This window comes from Solea senegalensis, linkage group LG3, assembly GCF_019176455.1.
Source record: "Solea senegalensis isolate Sse05_10M linkage group LG3, IFAPA_SoseM_1, whole genome shotgun sequence".
In the NCBI taxonomy this organism is placed as follows: domain Eukaryota; kingdom Metazoa; phylum Chordata; class Actinopteri; order Pleuronectiformes; family Soleidae; genus Solea; species Solea senegalensis.
In genome coordinates this window covers 15,940,443-15,952,955 of record NC_058023.1, presented here as the reverse complement: position 1 = coordinate 15,952,955, position 12,513 = coordinate 15,940,443, and the positions used below count along the sequence as shown (strand labels likewise).

Here is a 12,513-nt window from a genome sequence, read left to right as displayed (position 1 = left end):
AAATGAGATTGTCCAAAAAGCACTATATCAACTATATTATATTACGCATTATATGCATATGCATATATTATATTATGCTGCTCAGTCATAAACTATGTGCAGCATGTGTGCGGAAGTAAATCTCCAGAAACAGAAACAGAAGAAGCTTCACATCCACTCTGGTCTTCAGTTTAGTTTTAGAGACTTCCTAAAACTTGGGGGTAAATTATGTCTAAAGGGCCAATATTTTTCTATGCAAAGTCTAATCTAAACTATTCAACATTGTACAAAAATAGCACATTTAAGACATGTGTTAATGCCACAGAATGTTACTGGGGTCTTAAAACTGCTCTTTGACTCCTTGTATTCATCAACCGGTCCAGATATTAATGCCAGTGCTCCAGTTTTGTCCCACGGGCCACCAGTTGCTGACAACTGTCCTACAACTAAACTATTGACCATTTGGGGAAAAAGAATTTGCATTTCAAAAAATTTTAGCTCATGAAAAAAACAAACATTTCTGACACTATATTTAGCCATGAATTTGGAGAGAGGGCGATGTTTGGGGTCCGAGCACTCACACAACCACCTTATTGATTGCATCAGCTTGATATGATTAACTGTTTGCCGTTCAACCTTTAATTGGATTCTTTGAAAAACAATAGGTAAATGAAGGCGGCCATCAAAAACTGGTTTATTAATACTGGGCGGGAAAAAATAAAAAATTTAAAATCAAAATAAGTCAAAAGATACATTTCATAAATGTCCAGAGGTGTATGTGTCTTATTTGTGCACTCACTGTAAGGTATATTTTGGTGCTAGGGTTGACCCCTTATCACCATATCATAAAGGAAATATTGCCCATATGGGTTCAAATTAAAAAAAAAGATGATGCGTCCCATAATTTCTGCTTCAGTAGTAAATTTGATATGTTCTATCGTGTAGACTTAATCCATGTCTAGGCTTGGCAAAAATGGCAGCCAAGCCAATAACTCCAATCCTAGACAGGTAAACAGCCTTTTATTTAAGAGAGATTGCTGTTCCATAGCGTAGTGTATGTTGATCAAGCATGTGGCTAATTATTTCTTTTGTTCAGCCAGATGTCATAGACTGTAAAACTAGCAGGTGGTCACTTATTTAATTAGTTCAGCTGACCAACCAATTGCCAGAGATTAAGAGCACATTTAGCACAGGCTGCTGCAGACTGCTATTATCAAGAAGGGACTCCACAAAGTTCTATCAACAACAATGATGAAATGGACAAATGAAATGTCAATCCACAGGCACATTGAAATATACTGGGGTTTTATGCTTACAGTGCCATGCAAAAGTATTTGCCCCCTTACTGATTTCTTATTTTTCACACAGTTTGTCACACTTACAATTTAAACAAATTTAAATATTAGACAAAGTTAACCCAAGTAAACACAAAAAGCAGTTTTTAAGTGATGATTTTATCCAAACCAAATGTGAAAAAGTATTTGCCCCCCTGGTAAAATCATGACGTAACTGTGGTTAATCACATTTTTTGGAAAATTTCACTTCCCATACCCAGGTCTGGAAAAGGTTACAAATAATTTTCTAAAGCTTTGGGACTCCAGCGAATCACGGTGAGGACTATTATTCACAAATGGAGAAAACATGGAACAGTGGGGAACCTTCCCATGAGTGGCCAGCCGACAAGAATTACCCCAAGAGCGCAGCGACGACTCATCCAAGAGGTCACACAAGAACCCAGAACAACATCTAAAGAACTGCAGGCTTCACTTACCTCAGTTAAGGTCAGTGCTCATGACTCAGCCATAAGAAAGAGACTGGGCAAAAATGGCCTGCATGGCAGAGTTCCAAGTCAAAAACCACTGTTGGGCAAAAAGAACATGAAGGCTCTTCTCAATTTTGCCAAAAAACTCTCTTGAGAACATCTTTTGGGACAATATTCTGTGGAACAAAAGTTGAACTTTTCGAAGGTGTGTGTCCCGTTACATCTGGCGTTTCATAAAAAAAACATCATGTCAACAGTCAAACCGGACTTTAATCCAATTGGGATGCCTTAAAAAAGCAGGTAAAACAATTCTGCAAAGACAAGTGGGCCCAAATTCCTCCACAGCGATGTGAGAGACTCATTGCCAGTTATCGCAGTTGTTGCTGCTAACGGTGGCTTAGGTTAGGTGTAGGGGGAAATCACATCGGGCCATAGGTTTGGATAGTTTGTGTTCATTTAAAATCATCACTTAAAAACTGCATTTTGCTTTTACTTGGGTTATCATTGTCTAATATTTAAATTCCTTTGATATTCTGAAACATTTAAGTGTGACAAACGTGTAAAAAGATAAGAAATCAGGAAGGGGGCAAATACTTTTTCACGGTGTGTCACAATGAACTCCAGCGTAAATAATGTCTTTAACTATATTTTTTGCAAAAAAAGAAAAGGAAAGAGACTTAATATAAATGAGAAGCTCATAATCCTAGCCTTTTCAGGCCTTTTCAGGGAGCTACTCATTAATTGTAACATCTGAACTCAACACTGAGACACATAAATTACATTATGATATCCTTCTCTTAGGGGAAATGTATTTTGAATACAGAACTGGAAGGCCTGTGTTCACAACTTTAAATAGTACTTCTAATGTTTTTAGATACACAATATCTGGACATTTTAAAAAAGGTTATTAAAAGGTTTTGAATGGCATTTATCATCTGGGACATGATAACATCATTTCTGGATTACCACTACAGATGAACCAATTCATCAATGTCCTTTAAACCGTAAATGATGAGCCACTTTAGTTTTCCAGATGACTGTGTGTGTGTGAATGTAATCTAAACTTTGGGCCCCGCATGTTTCAGCAAAAATGATTTCTAGCACTATGACAGTGAAAGCAATGACATCACATCCTCCTTCCCTCTCTCAGTTCTAGCACTACCTGGCTCTACGAGACTTGACTTTACTCAGTTACTTACTGCTACATAACAACTCGTCAACAAAACTGCTGTGACGTTGTTTTATATGCAACACAAATGTTATATGTTATATTGACTTTTTAGACATTTCTTTGCGAAATGCTGGAGAATTTCTTCAGGATTTTTAAGACTTTTTAACTGATGTGTCGGATTTCATGCTCATGACCATTCAGTGGCTGGCAGTACTGTATCTGTCACCTGTGAAAAGTCTGTAGCTGACTTTGCTCGACCTATTTAAACCACCGTATTTTAACCTGTTAGTGTTACTTCGACAGCTCTATATTTTCTCAGGTGGTACTTAATATAAAAAAGTTTTAAAAGTTTGAAGACCCCCCCCCCATTTCTTTGGGGCCCTACGCATTTACCTGGTATGCTTGTCCTGACCTTCAAGCTGAAACACATAAAGTTATAAAAGGAGAAAAGAATAAGATCAGACCTAGTCATCAAATTTATTAGAATATGAATGCCTGTACAATATTTTATGTAATCACAATTAACAGTAAGTATAACCCAATAATGTAAATTATTATTAATATTTGTAATCTTATTGTCTTTCCCAAACATTAGGCCTTAATTGTAACATCACATTTCTGCAAAATGACTTCCAGCACCAGTCGGTGATGTGGTTATGAAAATAATAACATCAAGGTTCACTGCAGCCAACCTTTAAGCTACAACACAGCAAGTTGAAAAATTGAGAAAAGAATAAGTTAAGACCTATTCTGAATCCAATTTATTGGAATATGAATGTCTGTACAATATTTGATGTCATCACAATTAACACACTTACGGTACCGTTAAATGTAAAGTAATTCATTCTTGTTTTAACAGGATTTCAATACATTAAGAAATAAATAACATACAGTGTTTGTGGTGCATTAATTAAGCTCACAAAACATAACTGCTCCAGTGCTTGAATTTTAAAAATATATATATAGCTCCAAAAACACATGAAGAACTGTAGATTTGAAAAACAAAAAGAGAGAGATCCAAACAGAGAGCTCTGTGGGACACCAGTGAGTGAGCAGGCTTAACTGTTTCAACAAATTAATTTGATCCTTTCTGTTAGCACCTTGCTAACAATATAACAATATATGCTTTACATCTATGCACAGTAGCTACAGTCTTGGCTGAGGTTACTAATGTATGACAGTCAATCAACTCTGGTTATCACCGTTTAGTGAGTAGAAAGTGACACCCTTCTTCCCAGTATATACTTCAATCAGATTTGAACTGTTCTAACAATAAAGATGGTTTTATATATACAAACTCACAATGCTTATTGCTTTAAATAAAAAATACATACAGCACTGTGCAAAGGTTTCAGGCACCACCAGCTCTGTTGTTTTTTCTGTCCGTCAAAATCTGTGATCATTGGAATTTGGAATGAATTTGAATTGAATGGTCTCATATATTAGCGAGCTGGATTTACCAGTAACATTAATAGAGAACAATTGTAAATTGTAAACAACAAAAAACTGCATACATATTTTCTGGATGTGTTCCAGTAAAGTGAAATAGAAATAATTATCCTCTATTGTTGTTATAGCATTACTAAAACAATACATCTAATGGTGGCCTAAGACTTCTGCACAGTACTGTACATACGTATATATAGAGTGTGTATATACATATATATATACATATATATATATACACACAGTATATATATAGACATTCTGCACATGATGTCAGTCGTACCTCCTTCTTTTACTGACAACAATCAACCCAAATACCTGAATCTTAGAAACACACACATGCAAATGTGAAACATTTGACCAGGGCTGCAATGATTCTTTTCACAATTGATTATTCTGTCGATAATTTCTTTCAATAACTGTTTGTTGCATTTTATGCATCAGAAAATGAAAAATTGTCAATGACTTCTGAGCTGACAATGTTCAGCACATTGCTCGACTAGCATACTGGAAATTAGACATTTTTACTGTACAATTTTAGACAAATTTTAAATTACATGTCCCACATTTGCACTTTTTAATCGAAAAAAATTCTCTACTTTGAGATGTTCTCAAATGTCAAAAATGATTCAGTCTTAATGATTTCTTTGTCATATGAAGCAAAGAAACCAGAAATCAATCAATCAGAGAAAAAACAATCAGTTAAAAATGTGTTTATGATTGATTTAGTGATCGAATAATCGTTGCAGCCCTGCATTTGAATAAAAGTATAGATAAAAACAAAGCATACACATCTGACACAAATAACTTCAAGTGAGGACTTTTCTTCCCAGTTCAAGGTCATATCAGTGAAACATCTGTTGAATGCTATCTAGCTATTGCAACATTTCTCCTTATCTTTGGCTTGTACGGAGACCAACACAATATTGATGATGATGATGGGGTCACGTGCTGACGCGTGAGCGTGAAACAGTCGACCTACACAGGCACTTGTAACTACACCGAAATGAGGTTTCCAACGCATGGAAATGCTTTGTTTACGTACAGGTCAAGCTATCGCCAAGTATTTATAGACAATGACAAACACACTATGCGAGTATTATTGTGTACTTAATCCTCGTAGAGACATAAATATATAAGTACCACAGAGTTACAGCAAAAAGACACCATGAATCGTGAATGTTCAGTGCTGCGTCAAGTGTTAATTAGCTTAATGATACAAGCAAGCTAATTTAGCTGCAGTGCTAAAAATGGGAAGTGTGAATCACATACAATAGTTTGGTCAGCAGCATGACATGACACACGTGTACAAAAGACATTTGTTCCTATGTTTTGTAAGTGCTACGGTTGATACGTTGGATTTAATGTAATGAAGTTATAACCAGCATGTGATTAGTTTATCTTAGATTAGCTGTAGAAGACCAGGAAGATTAGGTAGACACTACCATGTAAATTGGACACGGCAAAATTAACCCCAGCCACATCCAGTGAACTCCTAATGCACTGGGTCTCATTTTAACTGGTGGAAAAACTTCAAGGTCTGTTTGTGTCTATATGAAAGCTAAGCTAATCAGCTGCTGGCTGTAGCTTCACATTTGAGATACAGACATGGAGTGAAGACAATCGTCTTGTCTAACTCTGAATAGAAAAAACTATATTTCCCAAAATGACATTTTAAAATGAATAAGTCCTTTAAGAGGGATTAAACAGTGGAATTCACTTTTTCTGAAAACATTTGACAGAATGGAGCATAACTGTGAAACATACAGCCACATCATTTGTTTACCAAAATAATGTTAATTATAGAGTATCAACTTAAATTTGGATATTTTTTACCATGACATGCTGAAGGACTTTATTCCTTCACCATATTCCACATCTTTCTTTTTGGCTGGTCTTGTGTCATCAAATCACTTTGTTCTGTGGCCATGCTCCATAGAATTTCATAGATACAATTGTTCAAAGAAAAAAAATGCAAGTAAAACACTCAAATTATTCCCAATTAGGGGATGCCAGCTCCCTTCACCAATCACAGGACATTTCAAAGCTGGACGATCACAAACCAACAGACATAAAGGAAAAACTAGATATCGCTAAAATAACAAAAAAAACAAGGCACAAACTTCATACAAAAGAAAATTGCCTTTCTGACAGACACTCTAACCCTAGTTCTGTCTGTGGTTGATCAAAGGTCAGTAGTAAAGGCTCCTTTTTTGTTACAATAACCTGAGAAAGGGTCCCTTTGGCCAGCTGCTTCCAGATAAGACTTCCATCCTCCTGATGCAGTTAGCTATTAAAGTTGTTTCCGATGCTAAAAGTAGCAGCCAAAGTCAGCAGCGAGTTAAAAAAACAAAATAAAAAACAAAACTTTCCCATTACTTCCAATGGTGTTTCTTGACCCTGTTAACTGCCAGTCTGGGTCTTGTAGAGAAAGGCAAAAAAACAAAAAAAACACACACAAACATAAAAAATAAAATCTTCCGGTATCCACAAAAAAAGGAGAGTGAAGGAGAGCAGATGGATTCTTAAAAGTGTGCATAAAAGTGTATGATGACGGCAGCCTGTAGGAGTGTCTGTGTAGGCAGGAGGTAATGCAGTGCTGCCAAACTACACATGGCTACGGAAGTGGTGGCCGGACTTGAGCGGCTGCCTGCTTCGGAGTGGGAGGAGCCATAACAGTTTCCAGCGGGTGCCACAGACTTCAGCTAACGCCCACTGCCAGGATTTCTTTGAGCCATATCTAAGAGGAATATAAAAACAGTAGTAATTCGTGAAATAAAATGTTTTAAAAGAGATTGATATGTTGGAAAATCTGCTTATTTGCTAAAAAAGCCCACCGTCATAGTTTATGTTCATTACAGAGGTAGCAAATGTAAATGCTAGATTAGTTTAGCGTAAGCAGACTTACATTTCATTTGAGAAATTAGCCATTTTCTCAATGGTGGTAGTGTCCTGTGAAGAGGGGGGAGATAAAGCAAAGGACAATGCAATGCAAAATCAGTGAATTGTTTAGCAGTGTCAGCAGTGTGACATGAAACACATGTTCAAAAGTCATTTGTGCCAATGTTTTGTAAAATTCACAACAATTAAAACAATGGAGGCCCTGCCAGGTCTGAGCAAGTTACCCAATCAGAATCCCAGCTTCTCTAGTGCCAGTCCCAAGCCCAGATAAAAGGAAGGGTTTAAATCTTAATTTAAATGATAAAAAAGGGATCTGTTTAAAATACGAGTCAGGGTCTGAGGGGGGAGTTCATGTCTTTATGACAAGCAAAGCTAATCATTTAGACATTTAGATGTATTTTTGCCCACGCCTGTCTGTCCACTTCTTACCAGTCTTGAAGCCCATGTGGCCCCCAGGTCATTTCTGTTTCAGGCCACATTTTCAAACTGTGTCAGACATTTTACACAGCTAGTAAGCAGCACAGATGTTTGTATTGAAAAAGAAGTCATATTTAGCCAATGTTTTCTTTGGCTGGGCCATGGAGAAGTTGCTTTTGGGCATTTGAATCAGCTGGCCATAAGGTAAAAACAGTACATTACAGGTTGTAGTTTGAGTTTGAGACCCCTGATCTAAACAAAAACTGGAGGTTCTGCTAGATGTTTTAGACATTACAAAGGAGAGTTTGCCAATAAAATTATGTTTCTCATGTTACAAATCTTATTATAGATGGAATCCATTATAACCTGCAGGTCAGCACAGTCATTGACACACTCACACACACACAGGCACTGCCTAACCCCAGACTCTCTCTTGCTTCCTCTCTATTGATCACTGCATTACTGGTATCGATTGTTGTATTTTTGTGTACTATGTCACGCCATCTTGTCTGAAGGCTGCCGAGCTGCCACCAAGGTGATCCAGATCATAATGATAATGGCTTATATTTCAGATCCTACACTTACACTATCATCATGACTTAATTCCAGTAGGAAATATTTTGCACAATACAACCTTTTGGTTATTACTCAGTACTCACAGAGAGAATGCCTGTCATCTGGGTGTAAAACAGGCTTGACATGCCACCAAACATGACAACACCCATTAGCGCTGAGACTCGCAGCAGAGCCAGTTCATGGCGTGTTGTAAACTTCTCCTGCAAGAGGAAAACAGAATGCTGACAGCTTATCTGATGAAGTGTTCAAAGTCAAATGTTAACAATGCCGTGGCTTTCAGCTAGCGACATAAAACAGTTCACACTTGTAACCTTAAATGTACCACACGTGACTGTATACTGTGATCTGATTAAACTGATTAAACTAATAATGCCAGCAGAACATACCTGGTCTAGTCCTGTCAGTGGCTGGAAGTAATAGTACTGGCAGAAGTCCAACACCAGTGTGAACAGACTTAGTACCTGAGTGTACAAACAGAGCTGCAGGAAGAGCCAGTGGTTGTCTTCACCCACACAGTTATTGATCCTGGAAATGAATGAGATTAAGCAAATTACCTTGAATCATGCATGTGTTTCCCCACCATTATAACAAACAACAATTTAAAAAAAGACAAAAACACAATCTGGATTAATACTGGCGTTCACTTGAAAAACAGTTGGGAAAGGGGCTGAGTATCTCTGAAACTTTGACATTTGTAATTCTGCTATTTATTGTATTCCTACCAGGGACAGTGATGGTCCATCCTGCGTACACAGTGACCACAACGACTGCAGTGGTGGGATCTTTTAGGTCTCATTAAGTTGCACTTATTGCACAGCTCCCAGTGCTCCCGCTCTGTGACATAAAGATAACAAGTGGTACTTCATTAAACGGTAAGACTGGTAACAAAGGCAAACAATACCAATAACCCTTCAACATTTCTATTTTGTCGAAGCTATGTTCTCTTTACAGACTGACAGGTGTATGGATAAACGGTAAAAACATGCACAGAGGAACAATAATTGATTAGAAATGTTAAAACAGGACTTTCATTGTTTTTTGCACCTGAGTGAGGTATGTGGGGGTCCACGGGAAGACGACCAGGATCTGCTGTGGAAGCTCTGAACAGGGCCATTAAGCAGAGTGCTGATGCTATGTAATAACCTGAAGAAACACATGTTTAATTCTTCTTCAACTGCGTGATCCATTTTATTGAGTGCAGTGTTATTGAATACAGCAAATGACTGGCTAAGATCCAAGTGACTACAGGCCTGTATCTGCTGATCTATTAAAATAGAGGACAGATGGAAACGACATTACTATACTGCTGAATGCAATGTAAAATCATTCATAAATTATCCACCGTTTTCTTTTTTTAATTTATGTTCTTTTGTGAGTACTCCAACTGATGTGTATATAACTTTGAAACAGCCTTCCACTGTCCTGTGGGTAAATTAATGATTTTATTTTTTGAAAAAAAGTATCTATTACTTTTCAGCTTAACATGACATATCTTTAATTTCAAACACAATCTGTGAATTGTTTCTTTATTTGATCTATAAGCTTGCTTTGTTCTGAATTGTATATTATTTCCCCGAGTCGGGCCCTTCGTTTGGACACAAATTTAAATTTGACTTTAACCCTGCTAAAGTTAAATTTGACACCCCTGCCTTATGACTGTCAGTGGCCCCCGATGAAGTAAGTGAGACAAGGAACTGATACAAAAGGAAACTCACAAACAACCATGGCCCAGGGAATGTGTCCTTCATTGTAGTGAGGAAGGAGAACCAGCTTAGGAATGAAGAATGAGTTGTAGAGCCAAATCCCAAACACCATACTGATGCACAGCCAACCCATGGGGTCCACCACAAAGTGAAGTCGAAGCTTCATGGCTGCGGGACTCTGGCACCTTCCGTGTAGCACAGCAAAGTAACACTGGTGGTCTCCTGTTCTCCCCTACCTGCTTAATAGGGATGTAACGGTATTGTCAATACCATGGCATCGCAAGAACAAGTGTCTTTAGTGGGCTTTTGACGGTTTAGGTCTCTCAGGCAAATACTGTAGTTGTGTTTCAGCAGCAATGGAGCAGAGCAGAGAAATATTACACCCTCCACCTGCTTCACCACTCCTAACTCCGTACAAAAGCCAGCCCTTAAGACCTATGACTTCTTTTTCTGACCAAACATTTGACCAAATTTTGCTTCAGTTGCTTTATGAGAATTTTGAACATGTTTATAATTGTATTAATTTGACACATATTATTGGAGTTGCCACGTGCTTGATATTTGATAGATTCTAGGGATGCAACAATGAATCTACCAATTGGTATTTAATCAATGACTAAATTCATCGTCAACTATTTTGATAATCGATATAATCAGTTTGTGTTGTTTTTCTCTTTCTAAATCTTCTGGTTTCTTTGCACCATATAACAAACAATCATTAACACTTAAATAACTTTGGTTTGTGGACAAAATAAGACATTTGAGAACCTCACCATGCAGAAGGTTTGGGAAACACTGATCAACATGTATCAATAGTTTCTAGTGGCATTCTATGGACCAAACAACTAATCCCTGAATTGAGAAAATAAAGGACAGATGAATCGATTCTGAAACTAAACGCAAGTTGCAGCCCTAATAGATTCCTGAGTTCAAGCCTTTGATTGTTGATGCACAGAGCACTTCTGCTTCTCCTTCATCCCCACTGCCATCAGATTGTATAGCGCTGTCAAAAATAGCGTAATTTGCAATTAACCTGTTATTACTCATCCAGTCTCTGTTATACATCTGTGCAACATACAGCATGTGCACTAATTCTGTGCCACTGCACTGTTTGTTTGCTTCCATAACACAAGATGTACCTCATATGTACAGTATGTAAATATTTGAAATACTTTCTCACTTCTCTTTTTTACTCCTCCTCCTGTTCTACCTTTTATAGTGTTGCTTCTTATGTTTTAACTTAATAAATTTTTTTATATCCTATTCTATGAATTTTTTGTATATGTCACCCGACTACCTCAGACCCTTTTGTTGTGTGGGGGTCAACAAAGTCAAATCTCATCTAAACCTTTGAAACTGCTCCGTAAATGTATTATGTATATGTATGTATTCATGTTTATCAATTGTATCATCTTTTTAAGGCATTGAAAAAGTAACTCACACACAAAAAACAACCTGCTGACACTGGATGTTCCAGTTTTAAACTGACCTGACTTGTTTTTAGTACTTGAAAAACATATAGTCAATGAATGACTATTGCCTGATCTGCAACATAGATTACTGAAGGATCTGATAGTTTTTTACCTTTTTTGTCAGTGAGGAGGAAAACTGAAACCACGCTGTGTTACTGTTCCAGTTCTATGAAGTCTATCATGTCATGGGATTTTACCATGATTGTTGAATGGACATGAATTGCGTTAGTGTGGCTGTTATAACTTATGTTACCATTAGTTTGCAGTTATTTCAATAATGTTATCCATCACAAAGCTGTGGGATTTTTCCTGAATCACTGCCACTGATAATAATTGAAACTGCCACGTGCTCGGGCGGCAACATTATGTATATTGCATTACTGGAGCTGTAACCCTAATACAGGCCTGATCACAGTGTAATAAAGCAGGTTTCTCTTTAGGTTAAACTCATCACATCACACAGATTATTACATGAACATTACATGCTTAAATAGTCCAGTCTGTATCAACACAAACGGCTTTCATATCACTGTGAGTGAGCACAATAACCTCGATACTGTACAGCCTCGCCTGCTCCATCATAGCACCGATGGGCTTGGTTCTGTAGCCTCCCTGTGCTGTTAGCTAACCTCAGCTGGCTAACCTAAACTGGTACATTTACACGATAATAATGAATCAAACCAAAACGTGTTAAGCGTCAGTCATGATTTCAAACTTGGCAATGAAAATGTACCTACTTTTTAAATCCCCTATTCAGCGCACGTATCAGTGTAGCTACTTCCTCATCCGAGCCACTGTGGGCTGGACAGGACCAGTTACCTGCTATGAAACAAACACACTTCCGGTTAATTTCTACTTTCAAAATAAAACACGTAATGGGACCGTGGTAAATGCAAATTCACATCGAAAACAAAACAACAAAAGTCAGCTTCGAAAAAAGTGATTGATTAACACATTTCATTCAGCAGTTTCTTATGCATTAGAAAATATTGAAAAAGTAAAAACACTGCTACTCAATTAACACTTTTTTTTTCAATAATAAAAAATCTGGCTTTTATTTTGATGTCAACATCACTGTTTTCCTGT

General features: G+C 37.3%; 1 protein-coding gene across 3 annotated transcripts; it reads right to left on the bottom strand.

Moving 5' to 3' along the window:
* Positions 1–5,040: 5,040 nt before the first annotated feature.
* On the bottom strand, positions 5,041–12,245 carry zdhhc21 (zinc finger DHHC-type palmitoyltransferase 21). 3 transcript variants are annotated; one of them, XM_044022532.1, is made up of 8 exons: positions 12,165–12,245; positions 9,968–10,194; positions 9,297–9,395; positions 8,975–9,086; positions 8,639–8,777; positions 8,336–8,452; positions 7,267–7,310; positions 5,041–7,098 (listed from the first exon to the last, which is right to left on the bottom strand). In XM_044022532.1, the coding sequence occupies exons 2-8, from the start codon at positions 10,119–10,121 to the stop codon at positions 6,966–6,968; spliced, it is 798 nt and encodes a 265-aa protein (XP_043878467.1). In that variant the 5' UTR covers positions 10,122–10,194; positions 12,165–12,245; the 3' UTR covers positions 5,041–6,965. The 3 variants fall into 3 exon arrangements, with proteins under 3 accessions (XP_043878467.1, XP_043878468.1, XP_043878469.1); XM_044022533.1 differs by having other exon boundaries at positions 9,968–10,191; XM_044022534.1 differs by lacking the exons at positions 9,297–9,395; positions 12,165–12,245 and having other exon boundaries at positions 9,968–10,032.
* Positions 12,246–12,513: the final 268 nt, after the last annotated feature.